Source organism: Solenopsis invicta, chromosome 12 (genome assembly GCF_016802725.1).
Source record: "Solenopsis invicta isolate M01_SB chromosome 12, UNIL_Sinv_3.0, whole genome shotgun sequence".
Lineage (NCBI taxonomy): Eukaryota > Metazoa > Arthropoda > Insecta > Hymenoptera > Formicidae > Solenopsis > Solenopsis invicta.
Window position 1 is genome coordinate 3,895,956 of NC_052675.1, and position 26,121 is coordinate 3,922,076.

At 42.6% G+C, this 26,121-nt stretch overlaps 2 protein-coding genes across 2 annotated transcripts; one reads left to right on the forward strand and one right to left on the reverse strand.

Annotated features, from left to right (window-relative positions):
- Positions 1-17,586: 17,586 nt before the first annotated feature.
- Positions 17,587-19,315, reverse strand: LOC120359252. Its single transcript, XM_039456073.1, has 3 exons — positions 19,008-19,315; positions 18,788-18,901; positions 17,587-18,296 (listed from the first exon to the last, which is right to left on the reverse strand). Exons 1-3 carry the CDS (start codon positions 19,297-19,299, stop codon positions 18,181-18,183), a joined length of 522 nt encoding a protein of 173 aa, XP_039312007.1. The 5' UTR covers positions 19,300-19,315; the 3' UTR covers positions 17,587-18,180.
- On the forward strand, positions 17,596-18,128 carry LOC113003633. The gene is made up of 2 exons (XM_026133897.2): positions 17,596-17,977; positions 18,101-18,128. Exons 1-2 carry the CDS (start codon positions 17,625-17,627, stop codon positions 18,108-18,110), a joined length of 363 nt encoding a protein of 120 aa, XP_025989682.2. The 5' UTR covers positions 17,596-17,624; the 3' UTR covers positions 18,111-18,128.
- Positions 19,316-26,121: the final 6,806 nt, after the last annotated feature.

Consider the following 26,121-nt stretch of genomic DNA (forward strand, 5'->3'; position numbering starts at 1 on the left):
TGATGGAGAGGCTGAAGAACTACAGCCATTGACAAAATTATTAGGCACCCTATTTATTTAACAATTTTTTTCAATTTATAGGGAAATAAATAATACTATCTTTATAAATGTTATTATTTATTTTTTAAATAATCATATAAACTAATATTTGCTTGGTCCACCATTATTTTTTATGACTTCTGCTATTCTTTTAGGTAAGCTATGTACTAATTGTTCGCATATAGCAGGTGATATTTTCTTCCATTCTTCGAAAATCACCTTCTTGAGCTCAGTAATTGAATTGTACTTGCGAGCGTGGACCTGTTTCTTCAAATGAGCCCATAAGTGCTCAATTGGATTAAGATCTGGACTCTGTGGTGGCCATTCAAGCATCTTAATCTTATTTCGCTTAAACCACGCAATGATCTTACGTGCAGTATGACAGGGAGCATTATCTTGTTGGAATATCACTTGTCCCGTCTGCTCTTTAAATATTTTTGTCATGAACGACTTCAATGTCTGTCCTAACATGGCTGTATAAGTTTCTGAGTTCATTCGATCCAAACAAATAAATGGAGTTCCTACGCCGGCTGACACCATACAGTCCCAAATCATAATATTACCTTCATCATGTTTTACAGTAGGAACGACACACTTCAGATTATATGCTTCTCCAATTCTGCGATGCACATATACGGCTCCAGGAGTGCCAAACAACTGCAAACGACAAGAAAAAATTCATACTTACAGTGAACGTATTTTTATGTTGTATTTTCGTACTTGCGATTAATATTACGTTTAATTACTTATTATAAAGTTGTTAAACTCACCTGAATGTTGTTTTCATCCAACCATAATACTTTATTCTAGTCTGATGCTGTCCAAGTTTTGTATTTTTTTGCCCATGCTAATCGTTTTTTTTCTGTTTGTCTCTGAGAGCCATGGTTTCTGTCTAGCCTTTCTTGTTTTAATCAGAAATTTATTGAGGCGTCTACTAACAGTTTTGGCGGAAATAGTAATTTCATGATCTTTTTAACGCAGCAGAGAATTCTTTTGTCGTTTGTCGACGATCTTTTAAAGCATTTTGCTTTAAATATCGATCTTCTCTGGTATTAGTCTTTCGTTTTCTTCCTCTTCCAGATCTGGATTTAAACTGTTTAGTATCATTATATCTTTTTATTGTAGTTTAAACTGCGCAACGGGAGCAATTTATTTTTTTTTGTTATTTGCACTTGAGATAGTCCTTCGGAATGCAACACAATAATTTGAGCCCGTTTTTCTTCACTCAACTCGTGTGTTTTAATATTTTAAAATTTCGGATAATATGTTAACAATAATAACATAAAGAATTGCCTAGCAATTGCTAGAAACACGATGATAACGTCCGTATTATTTGAAGTCAAAATGCACACTAAACAATTTTGTAAATATTGTCATTTCTCTGAGAAACTTATATACCTCAATTGCTCGACCTTTTCACAAGGTCAATAGCATAAAAACAACACGCAAATAGAGAGCTTACGCACATTCAGTTGTAAGAAATTTAGAAAAAGCAATGCCTAATAATTTTGTCAATGGCTGTATATGGATGGGAAGGGTTTGGAAGTGAATACTGGAAAGACAAAGATAAGGAGATTTAGGAAAGAGGGAAGGAGGAAGAAAAAAGTGAAATGGAGATGGAAGGGCAAGGGGATGGAGGAGGTAAAGAAATTCACCTATCTGGGATATAAGTTCCAGACGAATGGGGGGGGGGGCAAGAGGCACATGTGGGTGAGAGGATAAGGAAGGCTGCAAATGTGATGGGGCAGATGTGGGGGATTGGGAAGAGGAGATGTGGTAAGGACTGGGGAAGGGGAGTATGGTTATTTGACAGGTCTGGACAGTGAAACTCCTCCCTTCTTCCCGCCCTCACCTTATATCTCGTCTCTCTCAATAGCTCCTCCACCCTCTCCACCAGTTCCTCTTTCACCCTTTGCTCTTTATAGCACCCACTACCTTATCTCTGCTTACTGAGTCGAATGCCGCTTTCAAATCTACGAATAATGCCACCAGCATTCCTCCCGCTCGTTTCCAATTGCCTATTTATTACATAATTCATGACATATATATTGTCCATAAGTCTAAACAGTAATAGGATATGGGGCGGAGATTTGGGGGTGAAAGGAGAGAGAGGAAGCGGAGAGGATATACGAAAGGTTTTTGATATGTGTGTTAGGGGTGAATGGAAGGACGTCAGTCTATTTGGTAAAGGAGGAGTTGAAGAGGGAATCGATAAGGAGTAAAGCGACAAGAAAAGCGTGGGGGTTCGAGAAACTTAATGGAGATAAGAAGGAGAGCAGAAGGAGATAGGAGTTGGTCGGATTGGGAAAACAAGAGAAGAAGTTTTTTCAGGAAAAGGGAATGGAGACAAGGAGGGTAGGCATGTGGGAAGAGAAGCGGGGAGGAGTATGAAAGGAGATAGAGAGAAAGGAAAAAGAGATGCAGGAGGGAGAGAGATGGGAAAGGATAGTGAAGTCAAGATACAATAAATGGTACGGGGGGGGGGGTTAAAAGTAGAGAAGTGCCGGCATACTTGAAGAAAGGGTGGAGGAAAAGTAGGTGGAGGAGTGTGGCAAGGTACAAGCTAGGGAATGAAATGAGGGTGGAGAGATATTAGGGGAGAAGGAATGTAGACTTTGCAGAGGAGAGACTGAGTCGTGGCAACACGTGTGGGAGAAATGCAGAAATTGGAGGGAAAGGAAAAGGGAGAGTTAGCAGGAGGTATATAGTTGGATTTTTGGGGAGGAAGGAGAAGGAGAGAATTAGATGAGGAAGCTGGAGAGGGAAAGGAAGAAGGAGGGGGGAGGAAGAGTTAGGATAAAGCTGGAGAGGGGGGGATGTAGAAGAGAGGGAGGAGAAAATGAGAGATGGATGAGAGAATGTGTGTAAAATGTAAGTATGGAATGTGTATAAGGAATGAAAGGTGTAATGAATAAGAAGCCTCAGAATGTTGTTAGAAAGTGATAAAAATAATAAAAGTAAAGAGGACATGGAAGGATAGCTGGCTTGCAACGGAAACGGAAGTCCAAGGCGTGTGTGTGCGTATGGCAAGCGTTTTCAGGTTTAAGATAAATTTAAGGTAGCGTTTAAGTATAGGATAAATGTTGTTTAGTATGTAATTCTGTATGAAAAATTGTAGCCCTAAGGGGAACAATAAACAATTATTATTATAATTCAATTTTTAAACATTATTAAACTTAAAATTTTTTATCAGTATTATTTGACTAAACCTGTCAAAGATTGTAAATGCTGTTGATGTCTGATTGACGTCAATGATCGACGTCAAATTGATGTCGATCTGATTGCTATGTCTCGACTTAGAAAACATCGACGTCAAATTGACGGACGGGATCCGATAACGCACGGTGCGATAGCCCACCAACCAATCATCTTGACTTATCTAACCCAACCAACGAAAAAACTCTAAGCATTGGTCGCTGTGAGTAGTGGTGTGCTATCGATCCCGTGTGCTATCGGGATTTGCCCTAAATTAACGTCGATGTCTCGACTTGGAAATGTTATAGACGCCATCGACATCAAATTGACGTCGATTTGACTTATCATTTCTCCTTGGGGAAAGCCCAAAGACCGGAGAGGACTAGAAGTATTGCGACGGTGTCGGCGAGGTGACCCTCTAACGGCGTTGTAAAGCCACAAGCTGACTGAGACGGTAACCTCGTATTTTACGGTCGACTCCATCTTCTTAGTGTTGGTGTCTGCGTTGCGTCCAGGCGCTTGAATGCATGGACTTTAGTGATTTGAGGAGTCAACCTCAAGTACAGGAATTTTCCGGACCGTCTAGCTGTTGGTTGCCGCGCTCCGCGTATCTGTGTGGCCGTCAAAAACGCGTGGACAATCGGCCGCGCCGGAAAGTTGCAAAGCCTTTGTGCACGTGCACGAGTAGTGTCACGGCCGTGATTGCACGGCCGCCGCGTCCGTCGGTCCCACACAGCAAAATGAAACCTGTAGAATCTCGTTACAATATCTAGCCGGGATATTGCAATATCTCAAAGATATTCTAAAGAAATCTGTATGTACGAAAGATATTATTAAGATATATTAATGCCCGTACTTAACAAAACGTAGTGATATCATAAGATTAAGTGAAATATATCTCAACGTTATTCCTGAGATATCTGAGATATCCTTGAGATATCCGAGATATTCCTGAGATATTGTTAGCTATTTAACATATTAAAAAATTTCTTTGAAATGTAAATATTAATATGGTTACACCACATAATTCCAATACAAAACAATATTCTCGTAGCATTTTAAAAAACAATTTTTGCAAAAAAAATCGCAGGAATTTTTTCTCGGAAATATCCAAGTAGCCACCTATATAAGTCGTGACCGCGGTAGATCAATTTTAATTTCTGCGACTGCTGCAAACTGGATCCTTCGTGATGACCTGTGAAAACTTTATACTAATACGTGTGTAGAACTGATAGATTAGGTGAATATATGTTTAAAAAATGAAACATGTATAATTAAAGCACAATAGGAATTTATATAAGCACGTAAAATTATAATTTCTTACTGATTTTTACAAATGCGGAATAACATTTGGAATACTTTTTTTGTCAATCGTATAAATATAAGAATAAAATTAGAAAAAAGTTAATATAACACAATAATTAAATTAAATATAAAAAAATTTTGTTAAACATTTAAAAAGCATTTAAAAAATATTGTCTGATCATTAAGATGTAGATCAAAGTTTTTTTGCTCACAGACTTATTTCGTATATCAATAATATTTGTTTCTGGATTTACAGCTTTTTATTTTTATCCATTCTTTACAAAATAAAAAAAATATAGATAATAATTTGTTCAATGTTGCTTTAACGTTACAGCAACATTACTATTTAATGTAGAAAAATCAATATAGATTTAATATTGAAAAAAATATTCACAGTTCAACATTTAACATCGCAATGTTTCTACAATATCTCCGTAATATTGTATTGCAATTTACAACGTTGCTACATTGCTACAATGTTGCTGCAATGTTCTGTACTGTATGGGTTATATGTATACATACATACACGTACACATATACGCCCGCTTTAGGGATTCAGTCCACGAATGTCGAACATATAGATGAGAAGATGTTATGTACTTTCAGTGCACAACATTGATTTTCTTATAATATAAAATGCCCGTATATTTATTTTCATTTTATAAGTGCTATATAAATATCTTAAAGACGTCTAAAAGATATCTTATCTGTTTTGGACATTTTAAGATATCTCTAAGGATCATCTTAGGTTATCTCTAAGATGTACTAAATATATTCTTTCCTTTTTTTCTTTTTTTTTTTTTTTTTTTTTTTAAGGATAAGATATCTTCTGAATATCTTATATGGAAATAATTTCATAATTTACTTATTACAATATACTGGTGATATCTTGCAAAAATTAAGACATATTTCATATATCCGCGATAATTTTAATATATCCTACAGATCTCCACTCTTATGTGTCTCTCCGAATAGCGCGCTTTAGAATTCCGTGCTTCGTAAGGTTGGCGGACGACAAATGACGCGTTGTCATTTTATTTCTTTTCTCGCGCTAATTCAAAATCGGCCGTATTCTCTTAATGTAAGCCTTGTTATCGGATTCATTTGCATTTAGTCAAAACTGTACTTGAAGTGTAAAATTAGCGTTTTCGGGTTACGACGTTTGTGATATCGTCGTCTTGTAATTTAGCTCACGCTCGTTAGTAATACGTTGTATTTTCTTAAAGTCAACTTTGTTCACTTTAGTTGTATTCGATTCGCTTAATTTTGTTTCTTTTCGTTCTTGTATGCTATCCGTGACTACAATATATTTTGTAATGTACCGTTTTTCTTCGCGTGGATCAGCTCGCCGGAGCGGTGCAAGAGAAAAGGTTCGAACGGGAAGAGAAGAAAAAAGTCGGGCTTGGAAATAATTACGCGGCGGGCGTATAACATATAACAAATGTACATTTATTTCTTCTATATGCGGAACAAAAAGATTACAGATACGATGTGCGCGCGAACGGACAAAGCAAATGAATTCGAAACAGTGCGCGGACGGACAGATTTCAAAACGAATATCTACACGGCTATGTACAGGCAACCGCGAGGCGTCGCTAGGCGACGGGACGCGGATGACATCTCGACTCGAGCGCGGTTTTTTGCGGCTATTGTTGTGCGGTGGGCGAGGCTTACGGCGCAACGTTGCGGTACGCGAATCGGTAGGACGGCCGGGCAGCCGCGTGCGTGCCGGGAGCGATGGTGGTCTGGAAGCCGCGGAATGCGTCGAGTACTTCGACCAAAACCCCGTAACGGTGATTCCGTTGTTTAGCGTTCCGCGGAGGAGCGGAGATGTCCGCCGCTCGGGAGCTGGTCGGGAGTTTTCCTCTCGCCAAGAACCTTAACGAGAATCGCTCGTGCTCACGGGAGAAGAAGGGACTGGACGGAAATGCGAGGTACCTTTGCCGTGGCCAAGAACCTTCGACCACTTTATTTTTTGTGATATCAGATGCAGCGGATCAGATGGTGATGCTAGCTGACGGGAGTAGTATGTGGGCAGCTATGGGGCGTCAAAACAAATGACGTCACAGGGGTGGGGGGAAAGTAGGTCACACTGCAGGGGTCCTGGGTCCCAGACGGAGGAAGGGGAAAAAGGTCTCACAGCGGGGGTCCTGACCTTGACAAAATCTAATAATTAGATAATAATTATGTGAAAATTAGGTGATAATTAGGTGATAATTAGGTAAAATAGTGGAGAGGGATGGGCCCGGTACTGTCTAGAGCGCTTTAAATGGTAAGCACGCGTGTGGCTGGGTGTCACCCGGTGGGAGTAAAGCGTTCTGATTGGAAGTTCCCATGGCTGCCCAAGAGTTGATTGGCCACCCCCATAGTTGTTCACGAGTTGATTGAAAGGAAAATGACATTTTGGGGGAAACATTTTTTGGCTCCGCAAGGATGGGGTAAGAAATAAGATGAAGGAAAGTACTAGCGGGGATTACGAATCAAAAGTCGGTAACTCTTTCAAAGGTAAAAGAAAAACTTATTTTTTTTTTAAAGAAAAATAACAAAGAAATGCTATAAAGGAACAATACAAAATTTTTGTCATTACAGAATCTAATAAAACAAGAATAATTATATGTTTTGTAGTTTCTGAGAGAATAATATATCTTTTCAAATAATTTTTTTATATTAAATTTTGAAAAACTACAAAAGGAGAGTAATTTATGACAACTAGAAACAATATAAAGTTTATGTCTTTTTATGGATTTAAAAAAACATGAATGAGCACGAGTTTCGATTTATAGTTTTAGAAAGTAAACTTTCTAAGGTTTCTTTCATATTAATTTTTGAATGTTACAAAAAGAGAGTAATTTATGACAACTAGGAACAATATAAAGTTTTTGTCTTTTTATGGATTTAACAAAACATGAATGAGCATGAGTTTCGATTTATAGTTTTAGAAAATAAACTTTCAAAGATTTCTTTTATTTAAATTTTGAATGTTACAAAAGGAAATTGATTTATTACTTTACATTAGAATACATGGGAGGTGAAAGAAAATAAACTAGGTTTAAAAGTTGTAACGGTACGCGGTTTCGGTCGGTTCGGTGCGGTGCGGGAACTTCGGGAGCGGACCGGATAAGACTCGTCGGTTGGTCAGGTGTCCGTAATGATTATACCCAGTGTTTTAAGTGGAAAACGATATAGAATGATTTATTGCTGAACAAAAGAAAAGCGTTGACAAGATGCATGAGAAAACAAAAATAAGGAAATCGCAAAGAGATAATAATATAGAGATAATAATATAGAGATAATAATATAGAGATAATAATATAGAGATAATAATATAGAGATCGCAAGGAGATAATACCGAGATCATAGTATAGAGAGCTCGTCGACGTCCGGCCAATCGCTGGTAGTCGGATTACCAGTTACGCGGCGGAGTGACTTTAAAGGTCTTTTCACGCGGTTTACATCTGAATGCAAGAACTATCTATTTACAGGTTTCGGCTAGACTAGTGAGTTATGCGGGCTACTTGCCCGTACGGTCGGGGAGTCGCGGGGCGCGGCGGGATTGGCTAACGCGGTGGTGTGAGTGTGTGCGCAAGTGCGGGTCGTTACCGGCGCGGTCGCCGCCGCGATTCGCCCGAGTGCGTCCCGTGCAAGTGGGGCGCTCGATCGACAGGTTGCTTATGCCCTGCCAATGAATAGGTTACGAAATTCGGGTTATACGTCGGTGCGGCAGTGAAGGTATTTGAGGACGACGGCGATTGGTCGAGAATGCTCGGCCGGTGATAACGACGAAAATGCTCGTCGAGAATCTCGGACGTGATTGGTCGAGAATGCTCGGCCGGTGATGATGACGAGAATGCTCGTCGAGGATATCTGAGTCGACTGGTCGAGGATACTCGGCCGAGGATAGCGACGGGAATGCCCGTCGAGGATATCGGAGTGCGACGAGAATGCTCGTCTTTAAAGAACGATCGAGAATGCTTGGTCTGTGGACGGGTCGGATAGTCGGACGGATCTGCCTTGTGCGTTCCCACTGCCGGCTTATATATCCGAACGCGACGGATGGTCGCGGCGGAGAAGTCCGCTCGCACGGCACTTGAACTTGAGTTTTCTCATTCAAGGAATCTGAGTGGTGGTTGCATCAGCAGCAACCCCCCACTAAGGGTCCCGACTTGCCGCGCTTTTTTCGAGAGCTTTGTCTCAAAATCATATAAATAGGGATGCAGCCCGCGACTCCGAGCAGTTCGAACTCGAGAGTAGAGATCAGGGCTAGTGTAGCCGGGACGGTTCCGTGTCGCAATTGTAGCGACCGAGTTCCCCTGAGCTACTAGTTCGCGCTAATCCAAACGAGTCACTCCAATTCCAATCTTAATTCTAATTCGAATTCAAACTCTAACTCAAATCCTAAATCGAGACACTTCCTAATTCCAATTCTAATTCTAATTTTAAGTCTAACTCTAAATCCATCGTTATTTTTACTGTAAGCTTAATTTCAACGTAACCGTAGTTTAAATTGTGCTTTATATCGTAGTAATAAAAGATTAGTTTATGCACAAATGCTTTTTCGCTTAATCACCACGCTTAACCTCCTCCGCTTCCATGCATGCAATACCGCGACGCGAGTGTAGTGCATAAACAGAAGCATCACGATCGAGGCCAGAGGACAACCGGACAGCCGAGAAGGACGAAGACGATCATCACCAGACCGGAGCGGCTACCAAGGCAACAGTTTCAACAGCAACCGCCATACTAAAGCTAAGTCGCAACGCCCAACAAAGCATGTCACACGCGTACTTTTCAACTCAAGCCCCATATTTCGATTGGCTTAACTCCGCTTGTGTAGCCTGGCCACCTTCCATCAACACCAGATTAACCGCACGATCATTTGCGACGGGTGCCGAAATTCTCTCCCCTTTCGCGACCGCGTATTTTTTAACTCAGTCACGCGTCACTACTTAATTATCGGCGGGGACGAAGAAGCCATACGCTGCTCGTCCTGCAATCGTCTAATCTCATTTCCGGAGACCGCGATCGACTGTGTCGAGTGCTACGAAGCACTGAACGACCTCGCGCGCCATTTGTACGACTCAGAAGACAAACCATATCTCAATACAGCGCCTACTATAATAGAAATCGAAGAGACGTGCACGTGCGTATCTCCAGAAGAATAACAATCTTACACGGTAAATTAGAGTATGTGCCCACCGCCGCGCATTGCTATTCTCTCGGTCCGTGCCCAGCGCGAAGCGAGTCGCTCGTTCGGTATATGGCTCCGCAGTGCCCAGTGCGTAACCTCTTTGTATTTTTGCAACGACGACGAGTCAACAGTATTATGCCTCGAGTGTAAAAGCAAACACTCAAGCTTTAAGAATGAAAATTACCTCGGGGTAATTACTCACTACATCTATCTCGGCTACCCATTCAATCCGCAAAGGTGCGATTCTTGCCGCGCGCCCGTGGCTGCCCGCCGTCACCCTCTCGATTGTGACCGTTGCCCCCACGAACTGGAAGAGTTCGTAGCTTATTTAATCCGGGAGGGAGACAGTCCCTGGAACGATTCCGACGCCACCATACTCGCGCTCTCGCGGCACCCCTTCTAAGGTTATAAAACTCCCCTCACTAGGCCATCGGTCGCGGAAAATCGGGCCCGTCCGCCGGTAAATCCGGCCACGCGATCCGCTCCTGGGCTGTGGAGCCCCCGAAGTTTAGGCTTCGAAACAGCCAGTTTCGCCGAAACGCGCGTATTCCGCTCAACGGCGACCGCGCTCGGTCGGGACGTAACACAATAAACACATCTAAAAGTTTCAGTTTGTAATTCACTACACCTTGCATATGAATTAAAAAGTATGTTTCCTATTAATATATGAATTTTTATCTTGTGTTGATATATCGGAAGTGTATACTAGCCACGACACCTACAAATTTAAATTTACATTTGGCATTCATATGTAATTTTTCTTATAAAAAAGAACAAATCTCTTTAAAAAAATTTAATTGTATTTTAACTAAAAGTTTTATTTTAATTTAATTTTAATAGGAACTTTATAGGAACATTATCACTTGTGTTATATATATTATTTTTCATAACAAAAACTAAATATTTTACTTTTAGTATCAAACATAAACTTTTTAAACAAAGCAATACTAAAACATTTTTGGTAGTATTAAAAATAAAAAACTTAATATTTACTAAAAATTCTTTAAAATGTTATAAACATCTTTTAGAGATTAACGTTTGTTATTAAAATTCAACATAATTAAACATATTCCTTAAATAATATACATATTGACTGCTTTCAGCAGAAAAAGTAGCTTTGCAACTGTTATAAAATTATTTAATACTATTAGTTTTTGCCCTTGGTTCCTGTCGGATCTAAGTGCGCAAATCAATCAGATTAAAGAATTTTCAACAGTTACAACGCAGCTTTTTTTGCTAATCGCAGCCATTAACTCAAACTTTATATTAAACTATCAAATGTAACAAATAATGTATTTAATAAAATATACAAAAAACCAAAAAAATATAGAAATATGGGAATAGCATTTTAACTTCTTTCAAAGTGTTATGGATACGTTAATGAATAAACATTATTGTACATATACTACTAATAAAAATTAAACATTTGTTCTGAACGAAAATATAACAATTTGTTCGATATTTTTTGCAATTTTTTAAGAACTTTAATATTTTCATTTTTTTTAGCATTCGATACGACCCGTTGTATTTTTGCGGAGTTGACAAAATTTTCTTGAGTTTTTGCAATATTTTTAAATTCTTGTAGAATCTGCATTTGTATATTTTCATTACGTTGTTTTTCATTAGTCCTTTCAAAAATATATATATCTAAAACTGCTTGACATTTATTTATATATAAACTGGTAGTATTTTGTCGTATTCTAGTTTGATGTGTTTGTAATTCTAGTGTTCGTACAGTTTGTACATTTTTAGCAGGCTCAAGACTATTTGATACACCGGGATTATTTTCAAAATCTTCATTGTCAGTTGCGTTGTTCATTCTATATAAAAAAATGACAATATCATATATTGTAGCTATATATATGCATTCCCGTAGGGGTCTAGAGTCGTTTCGGGGCCTCCCGAGACTCTGCAACGACTCCAGATACAGGAATTGGCGTTCCTGCGGTTTCCCGAGCTCGCTAGGGGTCTGCGGTCTCTCGTAGGCCGTAGATTCAGGGATCTCAGCGACCCTGGCGCCCGAGCTGACACACCGTAATCCATCACGCGCTGAAATTACGTGCGGGATGGACCGGGGACCTTGGCTTCACCGCCCGGGTCGCGAGAAGTCAACCTCTATAAAAAATCAAGGAGGCGGCGTCTGAAATGTCACGTTTCGTGCATCAGACGCCATGGTGGTGTGTGCTGTGTTTAATGTACGGTGTTCGTCGCGGCGGGGGATCGGGTCGCCTTCTCCTTGCGGAGTCCTGGAGCGGTCTTCCGGTCGATGGTTAAATCCCGCGCGTTGACCCGCTGGTTGTCGATATCTCCGGCTAGCCCGGGTGCATCGGCGCCGGGCCCTTGGGCCTAGAATCAGCCCGTACCCCGGTGCGACTGACGCTACCTCTCGGGGATGTTCCTCGTTAGCGCGGGGGCATCGTCGTGGGGGGTGTTAGCTCGTGCCGAGGCCTCTGGTCGGGGGATCGCTGTGGGTGCCTGCCGGGATCGGGGGTCCCGTCTGCCCGCCGCAGTCCATTGTTTGATACGCGTCGATCGTGGGTCATCCCGGGTGTGCGCTTAACCGCGTGCACTTAGGTTTTGTTTTCTGTTCTTCCCTGGTCGGCGCGTGTGATGTTTTGTGTTGTCCATTAGGTTCGCCTCGGGTCGGTGGTCCCCGAACGCCGACCTGCAGTACCCCTCGGGGCGAGGGTGGGGTTCCCCTCGCGAAATAACACCCCAATTATGAAATATATGGACAAAGATATCGACAACTTACCGCGCTGGGGGGGGGTCGGATACCCCAGGGCCGGCAAGGGGGGACTAGTGTCCCGGGTGCCCCCTTGTCGATATCGACCGACGGGCTGTCGTGCGGGGTGCCCACAGGCTCCGCCGACGAACGGGCTACTGTGGTGATGAGTGTTCGTGCATGTCTCAATGAACCGTGGAGGTCGCGCAGGGTGACGCTCCTGCAGATGCGGGAGCGCCTCGGGCCCGAGGCCCGCGACGCGATCGATCGGTTCCTCGCCCTCGAGCAGCTCGAAGGAGAGCTGTCCGAGGGGGAGGACTCCGAATGAAAGGGGGGGGAATGCACGTGGGGGTCCTCTTCCTCCTCAAAAGATCAGGGGGAAGGTTATGCCTCCCTCAGCGAATTAACGCCGGAGGAGAGGGCTCGCTGGGCTGGGGTCCTGACCGAGTCCGCGGGGGAGGACTCGATCCTGCTGGCCGACGGTCGTCGCAAGACGGGCGGCGGTCGGCAGGATTGTAGCGCCACAGGGTCCATGTGGACCCGATTCTTCGAATTGGTGGTCTTCGCACCACCACCAAGGTTAAAAGAGGGATCGACGCCGATCCGGGTCCGTGGGGGAGGCTCGAGCGGGGAGGACCTCGCCGACCCGCCTCGTAGGAGGCGGCGGGGGCTCTCTCAGCTCGATGCTGAGCCCATGGACGTGGATCGGCGTGACGAGGAGGAAGAGGAAGCGGTGGCCGGGAACCCCTTGGAGCCGGTCATCGATTTGGATGAGTCGGAGGGCCGTGTCCGTATCCCGGATGTCCCGGGAGACAGGGCCGACCTTCCGACTCACGTTAGAAGTAGGCGCGCCCGTGGCCGACCGTTTGGACGGGAGTGGACCCTTCAGGTCCCCCTCCCCATTGTCCGACGGGGCGGACACAGAAGACCGGCTCCATGGGGTTCCCTTGGAGCGATTTAGGGCCCGCCGACTCAGAGCCAACGTCATCCGGAGCTCTGAGTCGGAGGGAGAGGGAACGGGGGAGAATGATGCGCGGCCTCGGCAACGCATCAGGATCCCCCCGACCCTGTTTACGCCGGATCAACGCCGGTATGTTGACCGGCAACTGGGGGTGATCTCCCGGAGCACAACCACGGACCTGGCCGGTCTGGCCGATGGTTGGCTCCGGGAGGTCGAAGGGGCTAGGAACAAGGCCTCGACGGGTTGCCCACTGTCGGGCAACCTGTCGGGGCGTATGAAACTGAACACCCATCTCGCCCGGGAGGCGCTCATGACGCTGGCGTACCGCGCCATGGGCCGTCTCGAGCGGGAGGATGGCCAGGAAGAGGTGACGACCGCGGCCCGGGAGGAGGAGGTTCGCTCCCTCCGGGCCGAGGTCGCCAGCTGGGGGTCGCCAAGAGGGCCCTCATGCTCCAGAGCGGCCCCTCCTCGTCTGCGGCTGCCCCGCAGACGTCGAGGAGAAGGTCTCCTTCCCCTCCGCCGCCCCCGTCGGTCGCTTCTGCCCCCGGCTCTTCTCCTTTCGAGGAGCGAGTGCTGGGGACGTTGGAGCGGCTGACGGCGACGGTGGAGGGCCTGGAGAGGCGCCTGGCGCGGGTGGAGACGGGGGCTGTCCCGGCCGCCGTCCCCACCGACGCCAGGAGCAGTAAAAAGAAGAAGGGGAAGGGGGAAAGGGGAGTGCGGGAGCTCCGCCGGAGGAGCCTCCGCGCCCCCCGCAGTGCCGGCGGCAGCGCCCGGCCCCGATACGCCTGCGAGCGATCGGAGCTGGGTCGAGGTCGTCGGCACCCGGAAGAGGAGGAGGGTGGACAAAGGGGGCCGTAAAGCCCCCCCCACTCGGCCTGCGGAGAGTGGCTGGGGGGGGTTCCCCCCAGGATTTGGCACAGCCTCGGGTCGGCCATCGAGGGTAGCGGCTCCGCCCCCCCGGCGGCCGGGCCGGGCAAGAAGAAAAAAGAGGGGAAGAAACAGGGAGGAGGTCCGCCGCGAAGCGAGGCGCTCGCGGCAAAGAGGATCGGGAGGCGCGTCCCCAAGTCATCGGCGATTCTGGTGACGGTGACCGGGGATGACGCCTCCTACGCAGGCGTAATGCGGCGGGCCCGCGAGGCAATTGTCCTCGGGGACATATTGCCGCAGGGGGGGAAAGGACTACGGGTTCGCCGAGCCCAAACCGGGGGTCTCCTCCTGGAGATCCCCGGGGAAGATAGCAGGCCAGCCGCGGAAAGGCTGGCCTCAGAGATGAGGCGCGTCGTGGGGGGCCCGGACATGCGGATCTCTTGCCCTCTACGGAGGGTGGGGATCCGCATTTCCGGGTTCGACGACTCGGTAACCCTGGAGGAGGTGGCCACGGCGGTCGCCGACTCCGGGAAGTGCTTTATGGCGGACCTCAGGGTGGGTCGAGTGGTGCGCAGTCGGCGGGGGCTGGGCTCTGTCATAGTGCAGTGCCCGGTCGCTGCCGCTGCGAGGCTCGCTTGAGCGGGGAGTCTGACCCTGGGCTGAGTAGCGGCTCGCGTGGAGGTGCTCAAGGCCCCTCCGCAGCGATGCTTCCGCTGCCTAGCTCAGGGGCACACGCAGCACCGGTGTCCTGGCGGAATCGACAGGGCCCGGTGCTGTTTCAATTGCGGGGGTGAGGGGCACACCCAGGCAGAATGCGCGAGTAGGCCGTTCTGCCCGGAGTGTGCCTCCAAAGGCAAGGCGCCCAACCACCGCCCTGGCGGTGAAAAGTGCGCCAGGGTTCCCCCGGCTCCTCGACCGGGGAAGAGGGCTCCCCCTCCTCCGCAGCGGGAGAAGAGTGGAGCCTCGGAAGAAGATCGGCGGCTGACTCCTCCGCCTCCCACCCCACCCGGCGCTCAGGCCGAGGATGGTGGTGTGGCGGGGGGGCCAGTGGCCGATATAGACATGAAGGAGACCCCTCCCGTGGCGGAGGCCTCAGCCGATGAGGCCTTCATCACGGGAGTGATAGAGATCTCGTCGGAGTCGTCCGGAGCATCGGGGCTCCGGACGAGTCCGCCGACTAAAAAAAGGTGCGAGGCGCTCGACAGTCCGAGCGCCGCGCACCTCCCCCAGGCGAAGGTGGTGCTCGAGCCCCTCCCTCTCCCGCAACGGGAGAAGCGAGTGAGACGAGACTCGAGCACACCTCTCAGAAAGGCGTTGAGACCCCGGGAGGAGAAGGCGTTGACGCCTTCTCTCCCGGGGTCGCCTATCCTCGGAGATAGGGCCGCGAAGTGACTCCCCTGGGGGGGGGGGTCATTGCGCGATCCTGGGCCTCGTTTCCGGCTGCCCCTGCGCTCGGGGATGCCCAGGAGACGAGGACCCTGGCTGTTGGGCCGCCCGATGAGTAGGGGTTTCCGCTCATCCGGCGTGCCGGCCGCGCGAGGGTAGGAGGTAGGCCCGGTCGGTCCCCTCGGGACCACTGGACCTTGGGTAGGGGGTTGGCGCGGAACGGGTAAGTTCGGCGCTCGCCTCCTGCCCTAAAGGAGCGCGGGGGGGCGTGCGGTGTTCTTCACGGCGCTACCCCGGGGTGGACAAGGCAGCGGCTGACGTATCTCGGCCGCCGCCCTGGCACGTCCTCTCCCAACCTGACGAACTGGCGCGTCGGGGGGCTCACGCTCCGACCCCCGGGGGAAGGCTACTGATGAAATAGCGTATTGCTGGCCGGGGCCTTCCTTCGATCTGGGGCGAGGTGGCTCGGTGAGGTTTTTAGTTGGTAGGCGGGTTAGGGCGAGCCTGGTCGCTGAAACTACGTGGCCGGGTTAGCACCGTCCTGACTGGAGTCCAACACTGTCAGGTCTAGCCAACCTGTCGTGCCATGAGCATTTCCCTCATCGTATCAAAAAAAAAAAAAAAGAAAAAAGCTATATATATGCATAGTTTGTATAAGCTATTGTACTTACGCGGTATTATTTTCCTTATTGAAATGCAATTGTTCTTTAAGTATCAAACCAAATTTCTTCCTAATATGACAAGTGGCTGAAAACTGTGTTTTTCTCCTAATAAATCTGTTAACTCCCTGTAATTAAAGAGTAGAAGTCTTAGTAATAGTAGTAGTAGTAGTAGTAGTATATTTTATGATCCCCTTAGGGTTACATATAATTACAGGCCAGTTTACATCTAACTTAACCTAGTCTTACTCTAATCTTACACTAGGGGCCAGTTTCACAACTTAGTTTAACCGGAGTTTAAACCTTTAAACTTGGTTTACGCTAAATATTGTGTCCCACAACTGTCTTAAACCTCGGTTAACGTTGTTAAACTGCGGTTAAAGTTGAACGGCGAAATTCGGGCGTTTAAGGTAGATAACCGAGGTTTAATACTGCAGCGCTACTGCTTTCAGCGTAAACTTTCGAGTATTGTGCTTCATGGTTGATATCCCCACGGAATTGTATAAAGGTTATGTTGCAAGATATGGCTCTGGAATATGTGTTATCGTCATCTGACGATGAAGATTTTGTGCAAATAATAAATCGACGCCCGAGAATAATTAGAAGACGACCGTCATATTTTGAAGAATTTGATGACATTGATTTTCATGCTCGATTTCGCTTAACCAAGGAATCTGTTACTACAGTCTTAAGAGAAATCGAAGAAGAAATTTCTCATAAAACAGAACAGTAAGAATAGTTTTGTAATATTATTAAATTAGTACTTATAGATTACATACTATAATTACGATGACCATATATGTGTTTTTCCAAAGAACAGTGTTTTTTATTTCGAGTGGTTGTCTTTCAGATTTATTTATTTTTTTCAAAACTCAATATTGTCTTTTATTCTAATCTGTTGTTCTTTATTTTATGAGAAATTCTTTTCTAATTAGTGTTCCAATGTTTAATGTACTTAATAAATTTTTACAGTAACAATTGAATTTAATTGTTTAGTTCAAACTGATTTGGAAACATGTAAGAAGAAAATTTAAAATTTGTTCATTATTTTTTCAAAATAACTATCGTCATCGTAACTATAACTGAATACAGTAGTAATAAAAATTAATTCTAATGAATTTAATAAAGTCAATAACAATTATTAATGCACAGAGCACTCCATACAACATATATTTACAGAATTTTTCAACAATTTTGCAGAAATTTAACAATTCTAGAATACGTGCTTTATTTGAGGCTGGAACTTTTGAAAATTGTTTTCTTTTGGGTGATGGCGGTTATCCAGTTCGTTCGTATCTTATGACTCCTTTACAAAATCCACGAACTGAAGCAGAACAGCTATATAATGAATCACACATACGAACACGTAATATTGTCGAGCGTCTTTTTGGAATATGGAAAAGAAGATTCCCTATATTAGCACTTGGATCTCGTTTTCAAAAAGTTGAAAAAGTATTACCAGTTATTGTTGCAACTGCTGTGTTGCATAATATTGCTCGGCGTGCTGGAGATCAATTACCAACAGATGATCCTGATTTTCATTTGCCTGCTCCATGGGAACATATCTTAGAAAACGGAAATATACCTTGCAGAAATGATGCACAAAATAATAATGCTTTGCAGCATGCATTAATCAACAATTATTTTCAAAGGTAAAAGAAATATACAGTAAATTAGTAGCTAGGAAACTTAAAAATAGAAAATATTGTAGTGTTTTCAAAACTGTAAAATAAAATTATACAGTCACATTGTTATTAATATTTTATTTTTTTCAGTTTGTTGTAGATCACTCTTGGTGGTTGATACAGAATACAAAATACAAATATTTTAAAACAATGTTTTTAGTAGTAACATTTCAAATGTCAAAATATAAAATATGAAAGTTATATTCGAATTTACATACTTCAATTGGACCAAAGTCTTCATTTTCGAGTATAATCTCATCGTTACTGCATTGGGAATTATCTATACCTACAATACATATATATATATTATATATTATTGTATTATTATAGTCTAATATTATAAATATACAGCCTTTGCCGAAAATATTAGGCAAAGGCTGTATATTTATAATAGTAGACTATCATCTATACATTTTTTATTTATCTGGATTCTATATTCTTTTGTCTGTATTAATTCCTGCTAAGTAGCAATAATTCGATAATTATCCTTTGTTTCAAGAACCCTTCACATTAATGTATGTGTTAAAACACTAATAAAGAAAATAAATATTAACATTTATTAATTTTGACCTTAAAAAGAATAAAGTAAAAAGTAAAATATTCAGGTACTAAATTTTGCATGAGCCATTTTGCATATTATTTATTTATAAAATACATGATCCTATAGTACTCATACTGCTAATATATAAAAATATTTCATTTTTATGTTCTTTTATTTTAATTATAAAGTTGTAAAGATCTTTTTTTTTTAAATTATAAAATTATTTTATATTTTACCTGGAATATAATCGCTGTCGAACCTATTTTGTAAACCTTCAACTGATGGCTGGATAATAGTCTTAACCCGTTCTGCAATAGGATCATCTGCAGTGATGTTCGCTTTTCCACCACCTGTATCCGAATTATTAATTTTATATAACGTGAATACAATAATCTTTGCCAATATTTTAGAAATATGGATTAAATAAATATATTTAGTAAAAAAAATTATATATACCTGTTTTAAAAATTTCACTTCGAATTTCTGCGTAGTGTTTACGAGTCTTTTTCTTGAGATTATCCCAACAATTTTTCAAAGAATTTACATCCCGATGTTCTGAGATGCAATTACTGTTAAATTCACGGGTAACATCGATCCAACAATTTTCTTTGTCCTTAATACTTATGTTGTCAGTTTTTTTATTTTTAATAATGTTTTTTTCCCGTTCTATTATTTCAACAAGTTTTAATTTTTCAAGATTTGAAAAATTGGATATTCTTTTTTTAGCAGATTTTACTTTACAGGACATTTTGTACTTTTTTATATAAAATTTATAAAAGTAATAACATATACTTTGCATACATAACCTTAACTAAATCTCATGCCTTGGTGTACGAGGTGTGTTCAAAAAGTATCGCGAATTTTGAATTTTCGCGGGTTACGTATATTCGAATTTCGATCTTTTTGTGGCGTTATGTTGGTACTCATGTCTCTCACTTATGCCGACAAGCTCGGCCATTTTGAATGTTCACTTAATTGTTGACAGCTGCTTTGCTTGCACGTGTTTTGGATCGTCTTCGATTTTTACCTATTCAAAAAAATGGATTAAAGAACCTGTATCAAATTTTGTGTGAAAAACGAAATTAAGTGCGCGGATGCATTCCGAATGTTGACTGTGGCATACGGAGAAGCTACCTTGGACCGAAGCAACGTTTATCGGTGGTACAAAATGTTCTCAGAAGGCCGAGAAGATGTGAACGACGAAGAGCGTGCCGGACGCCCGAGCACTTCAACAACAGACGAAAAAATTAATGAAGTGGAGAAAATGGTATTGGCCAATCGTCGAATCACCGTTAGAGAAGTTACTGAGGACCTAAACATATCGATTGGCTCGTGCCATTCGATTTTTATCAATGATTTGGGCATGAGACGGGTCGCCGCGAAATTCGTACCAAACGCCCCTGCTCACACATCGTTGCTTGTGCGCGACTTTTTGGCCAAAAACAACACACTAATGATGCCGCAGCCACCGTATTCCCCAGATCTGGCCCCCTGTGACTTTTTCTTGTTCCCTAAACTGAAGAGGCCCATGAAAGGACGACGTTACGCTACGCTTGACGAGATAAAGACGGCATCGAAGGAGGAGCTGAACAAGATAAAAAAAAATGATTTTTTGAAGTGCTTCGAAGATTGGAAAAACCGTTGGCACAAGTGTATAATATCTCATGGGGATTACTTTGAAGGGGACAAAATAGATATTCATGAATAAATAAATAATTTTTGAAAAAACACAAAATTCGCGATACTTTTTGAACACACCTCGTATAGAACCTGTAATATCTCATTCCCTACTCTTCGGTAACAACCAATCACACTACTTGTTCTAGAAGAAAGATAAGTCTGTTGAAGTTTCTTCGCATAGATTATAGGTTTCCGTAACCTAGAGTTAAAATCTGGTTGTGAAACGCGATAGAAGTTTAACCGTGGCGTTAAACTTGACGGTAGTTCAACTAAGCTCGGGTTAAACCCAAAGTTGTGAAACTGGGCCTAATACCGCTTTGCACGCATGCCCTGACTGTCCCGCCGTTACTCTCGCTTATAACCTAATGCCTCTCTCTCTCTCATTGTCGCAACCCTAGGGACTTCCGCTTCCGTTTACAAACCTTTGCTCTCCCCCCCCCCTCACTCACTCCCTCCCTCATACTCACACCTCTCATTCATACCCTCCTCCTCCCTCCTATATCACCACACCCTCCCATCCCCTCGTCCAGTCTTTCCCTTTCTCCCCCCTCTATCTGATTCTCTCCTCTTCCACCTCCCTCAACCATCCCTCTCCCTCTCCCTCCTCTCCTTAAATCCTTCCATACGCCTCCTGCCATGTCTCCTCCCCTCCCTCTTTCCATGCTCTGCACTCCTTCCACCCATGTTCCCAGGATTCCAAGTGCCCCTCACATAACCTGCACAACTTTTTATCCTCCTCCTCTTAATATCTTCCTTCTAACATTTCGTTCCCTAGCCTGAATCTTACTAATCTTCTCCACCTACTCTCCCCCCAGTCCATTTCTAGATATTTTGGAATACCCTCTCCTTTTACTCTTTTGTACAGTGCGTTGCATTGATGCTTGGGAAACCGATTTTAGGGACCACGTTTCTTTCTTGATTATTTTTATGTTCATGACTGAATGCTGCGGTGATCGTTGACAGTACACCTGGTTCGCGTACACTCCCACTACTCTTAATCGCCCCCTCCCATACTTAATCTTCGCCTTTATAATCCCCTCTCTTTCCCCTCGTTCATCTTTATCCCTTTTCACCAACTCCCTCCTAATTCCTAGCATTATACCCCCTTTTACTCTTCCTTTCTTATTCTTCCTCTTCGCCCACTGTATTTTCCACTCGTATCCTTTCGGTAACTTCCCTTCAATATATTTCCTCTATCCACGTTTCTATCAATACCATCACTTCCCACCTTTCCAATTCTTTCCAAAACTCCTTATCCTTATTCCTCAAACCTGCTACATTCCAAAAGGCTATACTGACTCCTTCTTCCCTTTCCTCCTCTATCCTTCTCTCCGTTTTCCCTCTCTCTCCTCCTCTCTTTTCTCTTCCCTTCCCCTCTTTCTCTCTCCACTCCCGTGTTCTCCTTACCCATCTCCAAAACTCCCCTTTCCCCCTTCGCCCCAATTATTCCCCCTGCCTTTGTCTCCTTTCTTTTTTCTCATTTCTTCCTTCTCCCTCCCCGCTCTTCCCCTTTATCCTCATCCCATTTTCTCCCTTTCCCCTTCCTCAATTCCTCTTTGTCCTCATTTCACCTCTACCATATCCCCTCTATCCAAATCCCCCCTTGACCTACTCTTACTCTCCTTCCTTTTATTTCCTCACTAACTGCTATCCTTCTCAGCCTCGTTCTTCTTTCTTCTCATGTCAAATCTTCTTCATCTATCCAAATTCCCCTTCCCCTCTTTATTTTCCATTTACTTTTCAAAATCTCCCTCTTCATTTCTTCTTTCTCTACTGTCACTACTAACATACATCCCCTTTCTCTCCTACCCACTTCTATTCTTCTTATCCCCTCCATCTTAACTTTGCTTCTTAGTCCTAGCTCACTAAACAGCTCCTCTAATTCACTTTTTCTCACTTTTCATCTCTCCCTTCTTTCCTTCCAACCTTTTACAATCACGTTCCTTCTCCTGCTCTCTTTCTCTTTACTCTCCCATCTTCTTTCTAGCTTCCTTACTCTTTCCTTCCATTCTCCTCCCTCCCCCTCCCCCGCCCCTCCCTTCTATCCTTCTTTCTTCTTTTTTCCCATTCAACTCCCTCCATCTCTCCACATTCCCCTCCTTAATATCTTCTAACTCTTTTTCTAACTTCCCAATTCTTTCTATCAACTCCCCTCTCTTTTTCCTCCACCCTTCCTCTCTGACCCTCAATTCCTCTCTCATCTTCTCCACTTCTTTTTTCAACGTCTTCTTCTGCCCTTCCCCTGTCCTCCTTATTTCCTCCTTCACTCCCTTCAAACCTTCTCTCACTTCTAACTTTAATTCCTCTCTCAAATTGGCAAACAATCCTTTTATTTCTCTCTCTAACCCCCCTCCCCTTTGCGGCGATCTGATCGTCTCATTACTCCTTTTAAATATCTCTGCTTCCTCTTTGTCTCCTAATGAGTCTCTACCTAACAACTCTCTTTTTCTTTTCATATGCTCCTCCATGTCCCCAGCGCTCCCTAATCTTTCTCTTCTCACTCTTCCCTTTATGTTTTCCATCGCACACTTTAAGATCTGTGGTTCGTCACGTTCCTTATTTACCGCGTTATCCTCTCTCTCTATTCTCCATACTTTATGCCCAAAGTCTCTCCTCGATAAATTCCCTAAACTCCCCGTCTCACTTCCTTCTTACCTATCTCCTAACCTCATTATTGCCCATGGTGGAAGTAGAGATGGTGTGCGCAGTTTGCAAGCGTCTCTCTCTAATTCTTTGCCCTCTCACTTATTTTTTGACTGTAAGTCCCCACGTGTACCAATCTTGTTTAACTCCGTAAAGTTGCTACAACTGAATGTGGTTGTTTTCGTTGCACGCACGTCATTTAGTATTCTATTGGTCTCTTTTTATCGTATACGTGCGTGAATGTCGTACGATTGCTCTTATCGTATAATTATAATAAAATGTACATTAGATTCGACATAAAAAACGTATAGAAGATGTCGATAATTTTGAAAAGAAAATGTTAAGACTTATCTCCACGATGCTAAAACTCGGTGCAACTTTTCGGGCTGAGAACTGTGTGATCAATTAGCTTGTCACTTTTCCGTAAAAGCTAAACGTTGATTGGTTACAAACTTTTCGATCTAAGTTCTCGGACCAATTTCTAGCCATTTCTAACATCGCGGGCTTTTATAAATAAACTTTTGCATAGTAATCAAAGAATATCGTAATATTATTACAATTTCTAAGAGCTGGTTTCAAAATCTCCTGTTTGTGACCAGTTCAGTACCAATTGTAATTGATTATTTCTGGTCAATTTTATTTAACGACAACTACGATATGTAAGATAATAATAAAGTATATAAATGTAAGATAATATTAAAGGAAAAAAACTAATATAATAAAGGATAATAATAAACTTCTTTCATATAAATTTTATTTATATGAAAGAAACTCTGATATATTTAAACCAATGGTTTCGCGCTCGTGTTATAAATCACAGATTAATTATAGGCCGTAAACGAGCAAGACGGTTGTTAATTTATAAATCAATTTATTAAAATCTAAAAAGATTGCGAGTACGGAACGTTTCGGTCTTACTTGACCTTCTTCAGCCATAACGTTAACATTAATCTATCATTTTTTTGAACATATTTTTTATTTATTTTTCTACTCGTATATAAGTACGAGTTTGTACTAAACATTAATTATAATATTTCATCAAGAATGCATTGATAGTATTCGGTATTTTCTTTAACAAGTGTAATTATTTTGTGTATTACATAATTTTCTTGAGAAAAGTAGTCACCATGAAAATTTATAAAGCATTTTTCAACAATTTTACTAATATGAATTAATTCATCAAAGGGATACATTATTAGGTACTCTTTCAGAGACATAGACCTAGTTTACACCGAATACTTGACACGCATACTAACAAGTAACTTTCTATTAAATTGTCTTAATTTCGACAATACATGTAAATGTATACGTGATATCTATATTTAATTAATTATCTTGATTCATATTGTACCAGCTTAATGTACTATTCATTAAATTTATTACCAAAATTAAAATAATTGAATATATAGTTACTAAATATTACGCGTATCAATTATTCGGTGTAAACAAAGCCATAATGATATGTATCAGGTATCAAAGAAAAGGACACAACGAACATATAGCAGGGTATGACAAAGATGCAATCAAAACAGTTGTAGTAACCTGATATCATCAAACATTTAGTTTTTCGTAGTTGGCAGACCTGGAGACTTACGGTCTCTCGATGCAAAAAAAGGGGCGTGGTTTCCGAGTTTTGCGCACATCATTCCTACTTCCACCATGCTATCGCCCGACTTTTCAACCTTCCCTATTACCTTAATCCCTTCAATCCCTCTCTCCCTTCACTCCTCCACCTCCCTTGTCCCACCTTCTAACCCCTCTCACACACTTGCTCACGCCTCTTCATTCCAACCATGGTGGAAAGATAACATGGTGTGTGCAGTTCGCGCGTGTCGCTCTCTAAAAATTTGCCCTCCTCGTCTATCGGTGGGTTATTATGAACCAGACAGCCAACTGTGAAAAGCAAAATTATTTAGCGTCAGCCTGTTGATATGCCGAGTCATCTGTCCTTTTTTCATGCACTTATTCAAGTATCTGCTTCTATTTCTATCGGGAACAGTTATGCACATGAAGTGTTACACTAATTTTTAACCGAAGATTCGGTTCATTCGGTTAGTTTCCTCCATTTCCTCTTCATCGCAAGAACACGTGTGAAAGAAATAGAAAACAGCGTAAGAGTTTGCAAGAAATTGACAAGCCTTTAATATGTTGTAATACAGATAAAAATATGGGACACGTATTTTTATATGTATTACAACGGGCCCACATGATTGTCAAGAGGATGAAACACGCTCTTGAAATAAATTGATTTTTTAATTTCTGAAGTAATACCGTCGAAATGGTAAAAAATATTAAAAAAAGTTTCAAATAAAAATTTTATATATTTCTATGTATTTTATAACACTTTGTTTAGATTTTTTTTAAATGTCATTTTTCTCGAAATTCTCCTTCTCTTCTAAATTTCTGAAAAATTTAAAATTTATTTTATATCAAACTTATAGCATATTTAACAACAAATTCAAAGATGTATGGTAAAGTTATAATTCGAAGACACATTTTTCAGAAATAAACTAAAAATATCTATATCGCTATACACGCGCCCCATCCATATCTGCTTTATGGCGTTTATTGTTAATATATATATATTTTTTTTTTAATGACTACAAGACTTTTCGTATTATTATATTTTTATATGTTTTTTAGATTTAATTTTATTGTCTTTTTATTTTTTATTTATTTATTTATTTACTTATTTATTTTTTATCTATTTACTTTTTATTGCTAAAAATCTATACAATAATCGGCGGGTCCCGATAGTGCACATCCCGATAGCACACAAACCACTCACAATGGCAGATGCCTAGAAATTTTCCGTAGGTTGGGTTAGATAAATCAAGATGATTGGTTGGTAGACTGTCGGGATGTGCGCTATCGGAACCCTCCCTACAATAATAAGGACGCTCAGAATTTAACTGAGCGAAAATAATTGTATTTGCTTGTCTTATTGTTAAGCCTTTCCAATTTGATATTTAATTTTGATATAACAACAAACTTGTTCAATTGTAAAATATTAAAAAATATCACTTACATGCAAATCACACATTCCTTCAGACGTATGTAAATCGAGCTATACATACAGTCGTGTTCATTATAGTTGCGACACTTTTTCTTCGATGGTTTTTGGAATGTAAACTTGCTCATCGATAGGCGAACGTAATTGGTTGGATCCACAGGTAAACCAATGACGTTCGCCGTTCGATGAGCAAGTCTACATTCCAAAAACCATCGAAAAAAATGTGTTGCAACC

What these genes read in the sequence shown, in the direction of transcription:
- LOC120359252 (XM_039456073.1), bottom strand. Translation starts at nt 19,299, where the DNA reads ATGTCCTGTAAAGTAAAATCTGCTAAAAAAAGAATATCCAATTTTTCA. An exon ending in AAGTGAAATTTTTAAAACAG is followed by an intron (nt 18,902 to 19,007) that starts GTATATATAATT and finishes ATTCGGATACAG; the next exon opens with GTGGTGGAAAAGCGAACATC. An exon ending in CGACAGCGATTATATTCCAG is followed by an intron (nt 18,297 to 18,787) that starts GTAAAATATAAA and finishes TATGTATTGTAG; the next exon opens with GTATAGATAATTCCCAATGC.
- LOC113003633 (XM_026133897.2), top strand. Translation starts at nt 17,625, where the DNA reads ATGACTCCTTTACAAAATCCACGAACTGAAGCAGAACAGCTATATAAT.